General features: G+C 45.9%; 1 protein-coding gene across 1 annotated transcript in view; it reads left to right on the top strand.

Annotated features, from left to right (window-relative positions):
* ADGRD1 (adhesion G protein-coupled receptor D1) overlaps window positions 1-16,687 on the top strand; it is a 296,498-nt gene that overhangs the window by 194,651 nt on the left and 85,160 nt on the right. Inside the window, 1 exon segment of the mRNA XM_048515018.1 lies at window positions 14,444-14,510. Coding sequence (XP_048370975.1) covers window positions 14,444-14,510 — 67 coding nt within the window.

The raw sequence follows: 16,687 nt of genomic DNA, 5'->3' as shown, positions 1-16,687 counted from the left end.
ATCAAGAAGGTATTTTTGCCCTTTCCAAAAGGTTCTGGTGGCCTGCTTAATGAAACCGTTTATACTGTAGAGAATTATTGCTGTTGGACTTTGCACTTAGCTCCTCCACAGACCTGCTTTTGTTTTGGATTTCTGGTTGGTGGTGTGGGGAATAAGAGTTCTGAACAGTTGGAAAGGTGGATTTATCTCGCTCGACTCCTGCTTGTTGGCTGTTATACCTGGCATCCTCTCTCGGGCCCTATTCTAAGAGTCAGGCTAACCTAATGAAAATAAATCATATTAGCCAAGATTAATTCCTCACCAACAAATTCCCTTTTGCCGACAAACCTATACTCGCGTCTTAGGCAGAGACTCTAGAAGTCCTGTTTACAGGGCTTAAGAGTGACCGCAGAGCTCTGGCAGTCTTTGACTAGGGACACGGTCGGCATTTCCAAATTCTTGAAAGAAAATCTTGCAAACTCTCAAAGGCGGAAGTTCAGAAAAGTAGACTATGTATATCTGAGCTAAAGCCACGGGGGTTTTGTAGGTGGATTTAAACCGGGTCTGTCTGAAAGCTGAATGATTTTCCTGCTGCCAGAACACTTGAAAAAATCTATTGACCTTCTGGGACCCATGCGCCAATTTTTTTTAGGGTTTCCATCTCTGGGTTGAGAAATATCTGGAGATTTGAAGGTGGAGCCAAGATTTGAAGGCGGAGCCTCAGCAGAGTCTACCCTTCAAAGCAGCCATTTTCTCCAGGGGAACTGTAGTCCAAACGCCAGCTGTAATTCTGGAAGATCTCTAGGCCCCACCTGGAGGTTGGCAACCTTAGTTTCACCATTTACTCCACTTTATCATTGGGCCATGGTTGGTCACTGCAGTTCAAAGATACCCCTCTTTGGCTGTTTTGTGCAAGAGGATGCTTATTTTTTTTATGTCAGCTTTTATTGTTGGGATTTCTGCTATATGTTTTATGGGCAATTTATATGTACAATGTACACCAATTATGAGTACAGTACACGTATAGTTCACAGTGCTGATTTACTGATTCAGTAATGATGCCTGCATACATTTTCCAGGTTAAAACAAACAAATAAATAAATCTTTGGACTGGAGGAAAAAAAACATGCCAGAATATGGCACCGAAGGAAAGAATCACAGATTTCCCACCACCATAACTGCAGTCATATCATGCCAAACCCACAAAATTTGGTGCAAGAGGGATCAAGCCAGTCAAGGTGTAGCACTAAGACTGCCAGCCTCCAAATGAGACTTGGAGGTCCCGGAATTAGAACGAATCCGCAGGCAACAGAGATCAGTTCCCCGGAGAAAATGGTTTCTTTGGAGCACAGGTGTCAAACTCGCGGCCCTCCAGATGTTCATGAACTACAATTCCCATCAGCCTTTGCCAGTATAGCCAATGCTCATGTTGGGAGGGACTGATGGGAATTGTAGTTCATGAACATCTGGAGGGCTGCGAGTTTGACACCCCTGCTTTGGAGGGTGAATTGTATGACTGTAAACCCCGCAAAGCTTCCACGGCAGACTGGGGAGTGAAAACCTGGGTCTCCCAAAACCTAGTCCAGCACTCCAGAAACTACCCCACACTGGCAATCAATTTGTTTCCCTGCACCGCCTCTCGGAATTCGATCTCATCTCTTCATAAGATACACCCTGACCTGGCCAGATCAGTAGAAAACGGGAAACACTGTTAACAACAATAAAAGCAATAACATCAACTGTATCTCAGCTCTATAAACTCCACTAAGGGATAAGAGTTAAATTAAAACCATATCCCTTAAAACCATCAGTCACATGAGTATTGGGATGCAGGGAGGGAAGGAATGGAAGAGGGGAAGGGAAAGGGAAAGGAGGAGAAGGGGAGGCCAATAGATGGAATACCATTGCTGACCTCAACCATAACCCTGATGGAACAGCTGCATCTTTACAGTCCCTGTGAATTTGCACCAGGTCTCCCTTGAAGGATTGTGTAAAGGATCCCTAGCTCTGATAAAGGATTCCCACTGAGTAATTGTTATTTGTCTAGTGGACAGAGGACATTCACTTGCCCAAAGAAGGCGAAATTATATAAGTATACAGAACAGTTGCCCAGTCACAAGGACTTTAGGAGTAAGGTTACCAGCAGCCAGGTGAGGTCTGGGGTCTTCCTGGGAATTACAACTGATCTCCAGACTACAAAGGTCCCCCTGGACAAAATGGCAATTTTAGAAGTTCCTATGGCATGTATATTCCAGCACAGGTACCTTCCAAGATTTTACCCCCAAATCTCCAGGAATTTGCCAACCTGCAGTTGACAAACCTAAATAAAATCTCCAGAAGGAGCAAGTCAGAGAATCATAGAGTTGGAAGAGACCCCATGGGCCATCAAGTCCAACCCCCTGCAGTGCAGGAACACACAGTCAAAGCACTCCTGACAGATGGCCATCCAGCCTCTCTTTAAAACACCTCCAAAGAAGGAGACTCCACCACACTCCAGGGTAGTGCATTCCACTGTCGAACAGCCCTTACTGTCAGGAAGTTTTTCCTGATGTTTAGGTGGAATCTCTTTCCCTTCACCTTGAACCCATTCCTCCTGGTCCTAGTCTCTGGAGCAGCAGAAAACAAGCTTCCTCCCTCACCATCATGACTTCCCTTCAAATATCTAAACATGGCTATCATGTCATCTCTTAACCTTCTCTTCACCAAACTAAACATTCCTAGCTCCCTAAGTCTGTCCTTGTAGGGCATGGATTCCAGACCTTTGACCATTTTGGTTGCCCTCTAGATCCATTCCAGCTTGTCAATATCCTTCTTGAATTGCGGTGCTGTACACAATATTCCAGGTGAGGTCTAACCCATGCAGAATAGAGGGGTACAATTACATCCCTCGATCTAGACACTATACTCCTATTGATACAGCCCAGAATCGCATTGGCTTTCTTGTTCCCCCTACCCCCCAAAAATGATTACTTTTCTGAACTGAGTGCAGTTTCCTTCGTTCCAGTGCACATGTGTCACACAAAAATAGCATCCTCCCATCAGGTGGCATATTTGGGACAGCTGTGTGCAAGAGCAGATTTGCTGTTTTTTTTTCTGTGGGCATGAATATGTATCAGTATGCATTGTATCCATAAATAGTCCCCTTGTACAATCAGGTTGATTATGTGGTGATCCGTTTTTACCCCACCTTCCAGAGACATTTTGCATTAATTTCCACTACAGCAGCTTCCATACAAAACCCAGAGAAGGAATATTATAACTCTGTGGTCGTATTTAGTGTTTTTTAGTGGAATGTCACTGAGCCAAGTGTCTATCTGTTAAAAGTTTCACAGTGGAAATTGCCTTTGGGATTGCAGGTGGCATGACATAGCCCGACGTTATTCAATCTCGGAAGCTAAGCAGGGTCGGTACCTAGCTGGGAAACCACCATGCAAAACTCTACAGAGGAATGTAATGGCCGGCCACTTCTGCTTTTCACTGGCCTTGAAAGCCCCTGGCTGGGGTTGCCATGAGTTCATTGGAAAATGGTGCATAAATACATAAATTGCCTTTTCAAAAAGACAGAACTGTTTGTCCTAAAGCAGTGGTGGCGAACCTATGGCACGGGTGCCAGAGGTGGCACTCAGAGCCCTCTCTGTGGGCACGTGCAAATAGAGCCCCCCCCCCACCTAGTCTGGCCTGGGTCACTGGGTTCAAATATTAGCATTAAATTTAAGACTTAGTTTTGGGGAAGCAGTGTAGGTAAGCCTGTTAAGTGCTGTTAAACCCCACTGATTTTCATGCGAAGAACTAAAGTGCAATCCTTTACCTGGGAGTAAGCTCAGTTGCTGGCAATGGGGCTTGTTTCTGAGTAAACCCTCCTAGGGTCGTGATTCACCAATTGGAAGAGTTGCACAGTTGCTTCAAAGCAAAGCCACCGACTACCACTAAGCTTACTTCCGAGTAACGCATGCCTCGGAGCCCCATTTTTTCTAAACTAAAACCTCAGTATTCAGGTTTCATCGCTGTGTTGACACTTTGCGATAAATAAGTGGGTCTTGGGTTGCAATTTGGGCACTCGGTCTCGAAAAGTTTTGCCGTCACTGTCCTAAAGTAAGCTCATTTGGAGACCAAAATGTTTTTGAGGCAGTTTCACAGTAAGGGAAAGGACTGTTGTCCTTGCCTGTCTCTTCTGTAAGGCCCACAGACTTCATGGTGAAAATGTTTGTCGGGAAAGACTGTTTTTGACACCCACAAGTACTCAAGAATTGAGTCTTGGACTTCCCATTCTTGCCGCTGTCCGACTCCAGCAGCTGTCGAACAGCTTTGTGGCTGCACAGCTGTCATTTTCTTCTGCCTCGAGGCTGCTTTTCCAGCCACACGTCAGTAAGTGAAATCAGCTCTCCCCCCGGGGCATGGAGTGTCGGGTCAGGTAATGAAATGGCACTGCGAACGCGTGAAAATCTTCATGCCTGAAACAAAGTCATTTGCCCAAACATGAACAAATATGCAGTGGTAAAGCTTTTGAAAACACCCAGTGTTGATTTTCTAATCCTAGTCTGTCTGACTGCTTTGTTCACTTTTTATTGATTTTGTACAACAGTGACAACTTCTCCCTGTGTGTAGCGGGGACACCAGAATTCCTGTTGTTCTGGGTGAGAATGCCCATGCTTGAATTAGGGATGGTAAAAACCGAATCACTCCCAAACCTGGAAAAAAAATGTTATCAGATTGTTTAGGGGTTTGTTTTTGCTGAAAAAAAATCTCTGGCTATTTAGGAGAGCCAAATAATCTGGGAGTTGGTAGAGCCGAATATGATTTGGCTTTATCGACTGAGAGAGCTTCAACTGATTGCTGGAGCCCAGAATTTAGTTGATGCTCTCCTCGCCCCACCCCCGCCCCCAGTTCCCAAGTCCATGTGGGGGGGGGGGCGGGTTGGGTTTTTTAAACCCAAAAAATATCAGTAAAAGCTGAGTAAAGCCAGAGGTGGGATCCAGCAGGTTCTCACTAGTTCCCGAGAGGGAATTATTTGTGTGTTCCGAGAGGGGGTTACTAATTGGGTCCGCTTTTCCATCTCCATGCCCTCATCTCCCCGAGAGGCATACTCAGAGGTGGGATCCAGCAGGTTCTCACAGGTTCCCGAGAGTAGGTAACTAATTATTTGTGTGTGCCGAGAGGGGGTTACTAATTGGTGATTTTGCCACGTGATTTTTGCCTTAGTTATGCCTCTCCTCTCAGCAGTAGCACGCAGAACTTGAAGCAGTCTAGCAGGAGGTGCACCGGCGTGCATGGCAGCCTGCGCCTGCGTGCATTCGTTTCCTGCCCAAAAACCGGCGCAGCGGCTGTGTCCTTGCCACAACCCCTCCCAGGAATGCCCCGCCCCCAGAATGCCCGGCCATGTCCCCGTCGTGCCCCGCCCAGCCCCATTGGCGCTACGCCACAGTTTGAATCCCACGACCGTGGGAACCTGTTACTAAAATTTTTGGATCCCACCACTGAGTAAAGCCTATGAATACTGGCTTTATTCAGCTTTAGTGAAAATTTCCAGGGTTTTATTCCCCAAATCTGAAATTTACTGAGCACAATTGTTTTGCTCAGCCCTAGCTTGAATTGGATGCTGGATGCGCTATACTCTAACCTTACCCCTAAGTCATTATAGGGCTTGTTTATGGATTGAACAGCATTAAGATGTGCAAAACATCTATATTTGGGGGTGGGAATAACCTGCCCAATCTGCAATAGTTTACAAAAACTAAACTCCCATTTGTGGTTGTGTTCAGCCCTCGTTATCTTGCTCATGTCTATGACGTCTTAAAATAACATTAAAAACATCTCAACCACTGTGCAGTATCGTCTCTAAATCTTACTGTTCCCCTGCAGCTGCTGGGCTCCTAACTGGATACAGAATCTCATGAGCGCTTCAGTTTATTGCAGCCGACGCATCACCCATAGGCAATTTTTTCCAAGGCAAATCCAGCATTATGACCCTAAGTCGATTAGATTTCTTCTATTTCCTTAGTGTCACAACTGGCCGGTTCTTAGCGAGACAAACTGTTTATTTCACGCGAACAAAATCCAGTTGCGTTTAGATGCTGCAGCCTGACTGGATTTTGCTGGTTTGCTTCCTCCAACAAAAGAAGAGTGGAGCAGGGTGGGCTGCAGGCCTTTTTACATTCATGGAATGAGCTCTTGTTATCCAGGTGACTGCCCGGCGTTTCATCTGCATAAGTTTTATTATCTTGCCAGGGAACCCTCTATTTAATTTTCTTCTCCAGTGCAGTTTTAAGCTGATAAATAATCAAGTTAAATCCTGGGGATGTCTGCAATGTACTGTGGAAAAGCAACCAGGTTCAAGCTATATACCACCTAAGCAGACCTGTCTGAAAGGTTCCTTCCAAGTGTATATTTCTGCACTGATGTTTTGAATGCAGCGTGTGTGGCTTTTATCTGTTTGCCAGTCCCGCCCTCCGACTTGGTTTCCCGTTTGTTCCTAAAATCTCTGAGTGGATTATGCAGGCCTTTCTTTGCATTAAAGAAGATAAGGGGAGGGGGGGAGGCTCCCTCAAAGATATGAAATTTCTTGGAAGGAGAAAAGGGTGTTGGATCTTTTATCAGCTATTCTTTTTTTTTTGGCCAGTGATTGAGGAAAGGTTGGAGGCAGGATAATGGCAGAGCGGAGAATGCCTTGCCTCCCGTCGCTGGCATCTCCATCTGGAAGAACTCCAGCTTTGCAAATTCTGTGCACATTCCCGCAAACATCAAACTGGGCTTATTTAGATTTTTAGTCGCATATTGGTGGAAACTGAGGGAGAAGGCCACACTTACGGTATTTTGTGGGCTGATGGAAAGAGGGCCCATGTTTTGCAGTGGCATGTTGGTGGGGGAGCAAGCTTGTTTTCTGCTGTTCCAAAGACTAGGACCAGGAATAATGGATTCAAGGTGCAGGGAAAGAGATTCCACCTAAACATCAGGGTTAGGATTAGAGTAAAGTGACCAGATGGTCACCTTTGTGAACCAGGACGGGCAACTGTGCATGCGTGTGCGCATGCGCGCACAGCCGCAGGAGCACACTGCCTTCTGGGGCACTCCCGTTTCCCGCCCTGTCACAGGGTGGGAAATGGGAGCGCCCCAGAACGCCGTGCGCTCCTGCGGCCACGTGCGTGGGAGGCTGCCGCACTGCCTTGCGCCCCAGAAGGCAGTGCGGCAGCCTTCCAAAAATCAGGACACTTGAAAAAACCCGCGGGACACGGGACAAATTGTTTTAAGGCGGGACTGTCCCGCCAAAAGCGGGACGTCTGGTCAGCCTAGATTAGAGTTAAGGGCCCGGCTGGCCTTTTGGGGTGAGGTGGGGGAGGGAAGACCTCTGCTGGGACTCTAGGGGCCCGGCTTTTTGGGGTTAGGGAGGAAATGGAAGCCCTCTGCCAGGACACCTAGGGTTAGGATTAGGGTCCCTCTGGCCTTTTGGGGTAAGGTGGGAAAAGGAAGGCCTCTGCTGGCCCCCCTAGGGTTAGGGTTAAGGGTTAGGGTTAGGGATTTAGCTGACTTTTAGGAGTAACTGGGGAGAGGGAAGGCCTCTGCTAGGACCCCAAGGACCTGACTGGCTTTTTGGAGTTAGGGGGATAAGGGAAAGCTTCTGTCGGGTCCTATAGGGCTATGGTTAGGGGTAGGGATATGGTTAGTGGAAGAAAATTGCAGGGAAAGAGGGCAGTGAGAAGGTCCTGACCATATTAATGGAATTGAAATGAATGCCGATGTTAACATTTCTAAAATTCATGTGTTACAAATAAATGATGTCAAAATACCGTGCAAGAAACAATCAGATTGGAAGCGTAAAAGATAAGTTGTACAGAAAAGCTCAGAATGACAACATGCAAATACCCCCCAACCCAGGGAATATTAATACATACCTGGCCAAAAAAGAGCTGAAATTATAGACTGATTTTGTCTCCTGTTTTCTCATGGTCAGTCAGTGTGAATCTCTCACAGCTGGTGGCATTAGTCTTATGAATCCCGTGTGACACTTTGTGGCCTATGCGTTCCTGTGAAAGTACACAAATTCTTCCAGAATGCTGTGTGCAACATGATTCTGTGGCCCTTGCTGAAATGCAATTTATTTCCTTTTTTTAAAAGGGTCATCCATTGCCATTCATTTGAGGAAAAATAACCCCGCTGGAACTGTGAAATGGGATCTTAAGTGGATGGGTTTTATTCATGGCTTTTGTGTGTACCCTACTTCGGCACTCGAGAGAGCCAATGGCATTTTTTATGCCGTATCCATTCCGATCGAGTTATCTCCGGGGAGACTTGGAACTTTCTGTTTCAGAAGCTATTTTTAGGGGCTCGGACTGGGAGCCATTGACTGAGGAGTGTTATTAAAAGAGATGAGCTAGATATTGCTTGACTGAGGCACTGCAGAGAGCCCGAGTGAAAGAGATTAGATTTTTTTTTCCCCCTGGAAAGTCGGATCAAAGATACAGAATATCGTTATCAACAGAGGCAAAGCCAGCGATCACCTTTTAATGATGGGGGTTCAGAACCCCATTTATCGATCAGCTATTTTGGGAAGTGGAAACTAACAGCAGGCAGTACATGCTGTCCTCTTTCCGGGCAAGAATGGAAGGGAACGATTCAGACAAAGATGGCTGTCCACTGTCATCGTTTCTCCCTGTCCCACATTTCTCCAAGGGACCCTGTATGGAGCACACAGTTCTGCTGTCCACTGATTTGAACTTGAATTCGAACTACCTTTATTGGCATACTATACAAATTCATATCCACAAAAGACACAGTTAAAAATAAGGTAGAAACAGAAAGATTTAATTCTGAGTTAAGATTAATAGCTTATAGAAGGAATAAATCGAAAAGAAATGTCTCCATTTAGGCGGGTTTCATTTTTTAGCATTAGGGTTAAAAAAAACTTAGCTACCAAAGTAGTGATTTGGGGAGCTCTATCAGATAAAAGAAACGAGAGTCATTTCTTTTGGTCCGTGTTATTTAAGGCTGTACAGAGATGGACTGCAGGATCGATTAATTTCTCACACAGATCCCTGTAGTGGTGGCAAAGGAAAAGTATGTGAGCGATGGAATCTACTGTTGCTTTCCCGACCTGGGAAATCTCCCAAAACTATAAGGATTCTCTGGACTACAGTTCACTGGTGTGGGGTGGGAATGGCTGCTTTGAAAGGGGGAATCAGTGGCATTATACTTTGCAGAAATACCTCCCTCCTCAAACCTGGCCCTCCTCTGGCTCCATCCTCAAATCTCCCAAAATTTCTCAATCTGAGCTTGGCATGCCTACAAAAGAAATCCTAAGATGAAAGGCTGGATGAATGGTAAGGAGAAGAATGAACGGAGACATGATCACACCTTATGATTAGAATAGAATAGAATAGAATAGAATCTTTATTGGCCAAGTGTGATTGGACACACAAGGAATTTGTCTCCGGTGCATATGCTCTCAGTGTACATAAAAGAAAATACATTTGTCAAGAATCATAAGGTACAGCACTTAATGATTGTCATATAGGTCTAGTAAGCAATCAGGAAACAATCAATAGTAATAAAAACATAAAATGTAAAATCATAAAATAAAATGAAATGTCAGCACAGGCTATAGTCATACAGTCATAATTGGGAGGAGATGGGTAATAGGAATGATGAAAAAAGTAGTGCAGTAATTATATAATAAATATATAATAAATAGTTTGACATTATCGAGAGAATTATTTGTTTAACAGAGTGATGGCATTCGGGAAAAAACTGTTCTTATGTCTAGTTGTCTTGGTGTGCAGTGCTCTGTAGCGACGTTTAGAGGGTAAGAGTTGAAACAGTTTATGTCCAGGATGCGAGGGGTCAGTAAATATTTTCACAGCCCTTTTTTTGACCCGTGCAGTATACAGGTCCTCAATGGAAGGCAGGTTAGCAGCAATTGTTTTCTCTGCAGTTCTGATTATTCTCTGAAGTCTGTGTCGATCTTGTTGGGTTGCAGAACCAAACCACACAGTTATAGAGGTGCAGATGACAGACTCAATGATTCCTCTGTAGAACTGTATCAGCAGCTCCTTGGGCAGTTTGAGCTTCCTGAGTTGGCGCAGAAAGAACATTCTTTGTTGTGCTTTTTTAATGACATTTTTGATATTAGGTGTCCATTTTAGGTCATGAGATATGATGGAGCCTAGAAATTTAAAGGTCTCTACTGTTGATACTGTGTTGTCTAGTATTGTGAGAGGAGGTAGGATGGGAGGGTTTCTCCTGAAATCTACCACCATTTCTACGGTTTTAAGTGTGTTCAGTTCTAGATTGTTCCAGTGGCACCACGAGGCTAGTTGTTCAACCTCCCGTCTGTATGCGGTTTCATCGTTGTCTCGAATGAGACCAATCACTGTTGTATCATCTGCAAATTTCAGTATTTTAACAGATGGATCATTTGAGATGCAGTCATTGGTATACAGAGAGAAGAGAAGTGGTGAAAGTACACAGCCTTGGGGGGCCCCTGTGCTCATTTTACAGGTGTCTGATGTAATTTTTCCTAGCTTCACCTGCTGTTTCCTATCTGTTAGGAAGCTTGTGATCCACTTACAAATATGCTCAGGTACTCAGATTATGCGCAGGGCTGTCACATGCAGGATGGCAAAGACTCATAATCTACTACGCTAGACTGCAAAAGGCAATGAGGTTAGGACCGTGGTGGCGAACCTTTGGCACTCCAGATGTTATGGACTACAATTCCCATCAGCCCCTGCCAGCATAGCCAATTTAACCATGCTGGCAGGGGCTGATGGGAATTGTAGTCCATAACATTTGGAGTGCCAAAGGTTCACCACCACTGGGTTAGGAGAGTTGATTTTGACTGGACATTAGGCAAAATCGTCAAACCAGAAGTGTTATTTGACTACAGAACCCATTACTGAACTGGAGAAGGGAGGGGAAAACTCCCTTGCTAAAGGGAGGCCAGACAGCCCAGATCTGAACTCCTCCATTTCCTGCTTGCAAACCTATACCATGCTAGCTGCTTTCTCCCATCACTGGCTGCAGATGAATCCTAACTGTGCCAATATCTGTTTCTATCTTGTCTGGAAGCTGCTTAAGATGTAGGCACATCCATCATAAACAAGTAAGAAGCTAGCATGGTGTAGTGGTTAAGAGCAGGTGGATTCTCATCTGCAGAACCGGGTTTGATTCCCACCTCCTCCACCTGAGTGGCAGAGGCTTATCTGGTGAATCAGATGTGTTTCCGCACTCCTACATTCCTGCTGGGTGACTTTGGGCTAGTCACAGTTCTTCGGAACTCTCTCAGCCCCACCTACCCCAGGTGTCTGTTGTTGGGAGAGGAAGGAAAAGGAGTTTGTAATCACTTTGAGTGTCCTTACAGGAGAGAAAGGTGTAGTATAAAACCAAACTCTTCTTCTTCTCTTCTATAAGGCCCCTTCCATATCTTTAATTCCATGACTACACGTACAGCGCAGTCTAAATCCCTGGATTGCACTGTGGCAGCTGGAGGCAGTGCTGTGAAGACGGCATTGCACCACCTACAACTGGCTTTCTGGAGACGTGGGGAGGGATGAAAAACCAAAAACCCTCCCCACCACCAAAAAGCCCTCTGCTGGGGACAACGGCCAGAAGGATGGCGTAAGTCAAGGGTCAGGGCTGCGGTGCAACTGGCCGCAAACTTGGGGTGGAAGCAGAGGTGGGATCCAGCAGGTTCTCACAATTCCCGAGAGTAGGTTACTAATTATTTGTGTGTGCCGAGAGGGGGTTACTAATTGGTGATTTTGCCACGTGATTTTTGCCTTAGTTACGCCCCTCCTCTCAGCAGTAATGTGCAGAATTTGAAGCAGTCTAGCAGGAGGTCACTGGTGTGCATGGCAGCCTGTGCCTGCGTGCATTCATTTCCCGCCCAAGGACCGGCGCAGCGGCTGCGTCCTTGCCACAACCCCGCCCAGGAATGCCCGGTCACGCCTCTGTCGTGCCCTGCCCAGCCCCATTGGCGCTACGCCACAGTTTGAATCCCACCACCATGGGAACCTGTTAATAAAATGTTTGGATCTCACCACTGGGTGGAAGCTGACTAATGTCAGATCCACATATGGAAATGCTTCGGCCCATTCCCCCACTCCATGCCAGTATCCGTTCCAGATACCAATTCAGATCCACCATGGCCAAAATGTTCAGCTGTTGCTGTGGTGGGGCTGGGGGTGGCTGGACACCAACTGCTCTGGTTCTTCCACGGGTGTGCATGCCCCGTGCACTGGCAGAGGGGGAGAACGCATCAGTGCAGTCCTCTGCCTGCTGTTGTGGCCAATCACCCATCCATCTGGATCGAGTTGCCCATCTTTACCACTACTGTTTAGCCAAGGGCAGCTTGTGCTACTTTTGAAGACTGAATTCCTATGGAATACAACAGTTGCTATACTTTGAGTGATATTTTATAGAGACATTTGGTTCAAACTGGTGAAAAAAAATGTTTCAGACATGTTTGCGACTTTGTCCACCCACTATCAATGGAGCAAAAATTAGCGTTCAGAAGGTCAGAATATCAGCTGGTACATTTGGATTGCAGTCGCCTGTAAGTGCTTTTCTAATTGTGTTTATGATGTTCTGAGCATTGACCTTGACACTCGAGTGAGTGGGAAGATGATTTAGACATTCTTTGGAAGCAAAAGAAGTCATAATAACAATCATAAAAAGACATTTTCCATTTGTTTCGCCACAAAAGACTAATTGCAAAAGTTTTACGTCTAGACTGTAAAAATACATACACAGCAGCAAATGCACAACACACTGGTAACAACTACTTGAAAAAGCCTCACTATATATATATATCAAGTCAATATATATATATATATATATATATATATATATATATATATATATATATATATATATATATATATATATATATATATATACATACACACATATATATATATATATATACATATACATATATATATATATAGTATATATATATATATATCTATATATATATATATATATATATATATATATATATATATATATATATATATATATATATCATAAATATATATATATATATATATATATATATATATATATAGACTTGCTTTGGCTATCTTTAAGCAGTTTAGACCTGTATCTTTGCAACTGATTTCTCAGCATGGTGTAGTGGTTAAGAGCAGGTGGATTCTAATCTGGGGAACCAGGTTTGATTCTCCGCTCCTCCACATGAGTGGTGGACTCTTATCTGGTGAACCAGATGTGTTTCCGCACTCCTGCATTCCTGCTGGGTGATCTTGGGCTAGTCACAGTTCTCTCAGAACTCTCTCAGCCCCACCTGCCTCACAAGGTGTAAGTCGTGGGGAGAGGATGGGAAAGGAGCTTGTAAGCCACCTTGAGTCTCCTTGCAGGAGATAAATGGTGGGGTATAAATCCAAACTCCTCCTCCTTCTCCTCCTCCTCTTCTTCTTCTTCTTCTTCTTCTTCTTCTTCTTCTTCTTCTTCTTCTTCTTCTTCTTCTCCTTCTCCTTCTTCTTCTTCTTCTTCTTCTTCTTCTTCTCCTCCTCCTCCTCCTTCCTCCTCCTTCCTCTTCCTCTTCCTCTTCCTCTTCCTCTTCCTCTTCCTCTCCTCCTCCTCCTCCTGTTCTTCTTCTCAGGGGCCTTTTCCTGATGCACCCAACACTGATAATGACCACATAGTGCCAGACACTCAGTGTCACCAAACAGAGAAAATAAAAAACACGTGCACCCATCCACACACAAAATTTCAGGAAACTGGACTTCAAAATTCATAAAGCCCACTTTGTGCGTTAAAAACAAAAAGGCCCTGTTTGTAAAAGTACTTGAAGGACTTTACAGCCAACCATTTGAAATACTTTACAACCAACCATTTTTTAAAAATATCCTTCCTTAGGGAAACAGCTTCAAGTTAATGAAAGACCACCTGAGACTCATGAAAGGAATTTTCTGATTAAGTGTCAGTTTTCCCAGTGATTCCCCCCAAAATCAAACAGTGGTTCCTTAGAACTGCTTCATGCATGGTGTGTGTGTTTGTGTGCAAGGTGTGCGAAGCCTCTTTTCCCTGTGTGCCCCCCCCCCGTCATCCTTATCTGAATCAGTCTTACCCTCCCCCCCCCCCTTACATCGCCTGGGGAGCATGGAGCTCTTACAACCTATCACTCGGCTTGGGGTTGTATTTTGGAAAAATGTAACATGTAGTTACATCTCAGGAGCTACATCAGGCTAATAAAAGCATTGCTTTTGTTAATAATTGCAAAGCTGGTTTAAATCTCTCCTCCCCAGCTGCTGTGATTAATGAGATGTGAAGAGATTGGGGAATGAGACTCAGAGATGTCATTGTCTTGTTCGGGGCTGACATCAGACCAGAAATCCTTTCCCTGGATTCAGCCCTTTCCCCTACCGTAATCTGTGCAGAAATAGTAGATTTGAGCATGAGTCGTCGTTGTTTTCTTAAATATCCAAGTGATATTTGTCTCTGAATTTTGCAGGCTGCCCGCTGCTGATTTGTGTTGTCTCGGTGATCTCAGCCAAAGAAAGCTATGGAAAAAACAGCAAGTAAGTCCAGAAACATGACTACTTGTGGCATTCAACGATGCAAGGGGGGAATACAGGAAGCTGCCTTACGTTGAATTAGGCCACCAAGGGGCGTTTCCCCACTCACCATGATCCCCGCTATGCCACGCGCTGCTCTCAGCGTGCAGCATCCCTGGCACACGCCCGGGAGTCCCCACGACTCCACGCTCTGCGCAAGGTCATCAAAAGGCGCCCTTTGCAAGAGCGCCAGGGATGCCATGCGCTGAGGGGGCGCGACAGCGGCAGCATCGGGGCGGCTGAGCTGTCGCCGCCCCTCTCGTGGGGAGTGCCGGGGGACCCCGCACTACTCTCCTCAAGTAGTGTGGGGCTTAAGGTAAGTGGGGAACGGCCCAAGGTTGTCTACTGAGACTTGGAGGCATATCAACAGAAAATGGAACCCAGGGAAAGAACCGAGTTTTCCACCCCCCTGAGAACTGAGTTTTCTGCCCCCCCCCCCCATGGGGGCTGCCCTCCCCCACCTTCTTACATTCCCCCTTTTCCCAAAAACTCCACCACCTTCCCGAACCGACCCAAGCAGCCTCCAGTGTGGGACGGCTGAGCCAGGCGGGGGGCACCGAAGCCTCCGCCAAACCCAGGAAAGTCATGGTGGACTGGGAGAGCCCGGAACGGACTGCTATAGCCAGCAGCGGAAGAGGGAGCTCCGAGCAAGGGTGCCTCTCCACCGGAGGGGTGTGGGGGCCGATTTTCCACCCCCACGTGATTAAATGGGCAGTGCCTGGTCTTCCGCATCAGCTCCTACCAGAGGTAGGGGGTCTTCCGCATCAGCTCCTACCAGAATCTTTTATTAACATAACCTGTGACTTTCTCTGTGCCAAGCATTCATATCTTTCAGCCTTTGGGGTTTTGTACTGTGATGGCCATATTTTCTGATTACTGCTTCCACAGAACCTAATCCTAGATACTTCACAGTTTCTCATAATTTTATGAAAGCTAGAACATCCTTGTTATACAGGACGACAAGGACCAGTTACGTATACAAAATCTAGCATTGTATAGACTAGCTTGACATTTCGTCGTGTTACGACCTGAGCACCAAAGGTGGAAACCCTCTCAGCATCTGTCCTCAAGGGAATGCCGAAAATCCCCTTGTCCTTCCGTAATGTTCATGGTGACCCTTCCAGAGCTTGTATCAGACTTGATTCAAAAGAACGTAAGAAATTCCTGCTTAGTCTGCTGACTGACATGCCAACTCTCTCATCTTCTGCTCCTGCCCTGTGCTGGGGCAAGTGTATACCAAAGCCACTATTATACAAGTCACCCCCAGCCCTCAGTTTCCCCATGTTTTTTGACACCCTCCCCCCACAAGCCTTGACCAGCTCATGGGAAGTACAGACCGGATTGGATTAAGAGGGAATTTCCTCATTTCCTGTCCGAAATCTTTTTAACCCCTGCCCATCCAGCTGGTCTGCCTTGAACCAGCTCCAACTGATTCCTACCCTTCAACTTCCAACTTCCAAGGAGCAGCAGTGGCGTAGGAGGTTAAGAGCTCGTGTATCTAATCTGGAGGAACTGGGTTTGATTCCCCGCTCTGCCGCCTGAGCTGTGGAGGTTTATCTGGGGAATTCCTATTAGCCTGTGCACTCCCACACACGCCAGCTGGGTGACCTTGGGCTAGTCACAGCTTCTCGGAGCTCTCTCAGCCCCACCCACCTCACAGGGTGTTTGTTGTGAGGGGGGAAGGGCAAGGAGATTGTCAGCCCCTTTGAGTCTCCTACAGGAGAGAAAGCAGGGATATAAATCCAAACTACTACTACTCCTCCTCCTCCTCCTCTTCTCCTCCTCCTCCTCCTTCCCCCCTCCCTCCAAAGCAGTCATTTCTTCTTCTTCTTCTTCTTCTTCTTCTTCTTCTTCTTCTTCTTCTTCTTCTTCTTCTTCTTCTTCTTCTGCTGCTGCTGCTGCTGCTGCTGCTGCTGCTGAACTAGCAGTGATTGTGGCCGGGGGTGGGGTGTGTGTGTGTGTGTGTGGGGGGGGGGGGGGGTGGAATCTAGGACCAGCATATGACCACCTTGCAATTTTCAATATCCTGACAGACCGCTCTTCACATCACATCCGTGGTCTTCCTTTTCGCCACGTGCCCTGCTTGGAGAATCCTTGTTGAAAGAAGCATTAGACAAGCATAAGTAAACTGCATTCATTTA

Source organism: Sphaerodactylus townsendi, linkage group LG13 (assembly GCF_021028975.2).
Source record: "Sphaerodactylus townsendi isolate TG3544 linkage group LG13, MPM_Stown_v2.3, whole genome shotgun sequence".
Lineage (NCBI taxonomy): Eukaryota > Metazoa > Chordata > Lepidosauria > Squamata > Sphaerodactylidae > Sphaerodactylus > Sphaerodactylus townsendi.
Note: the sequence above shows the minus strand (reverse complement) of the source record. Positions and strands in the feature narration are given on the sequence as shown.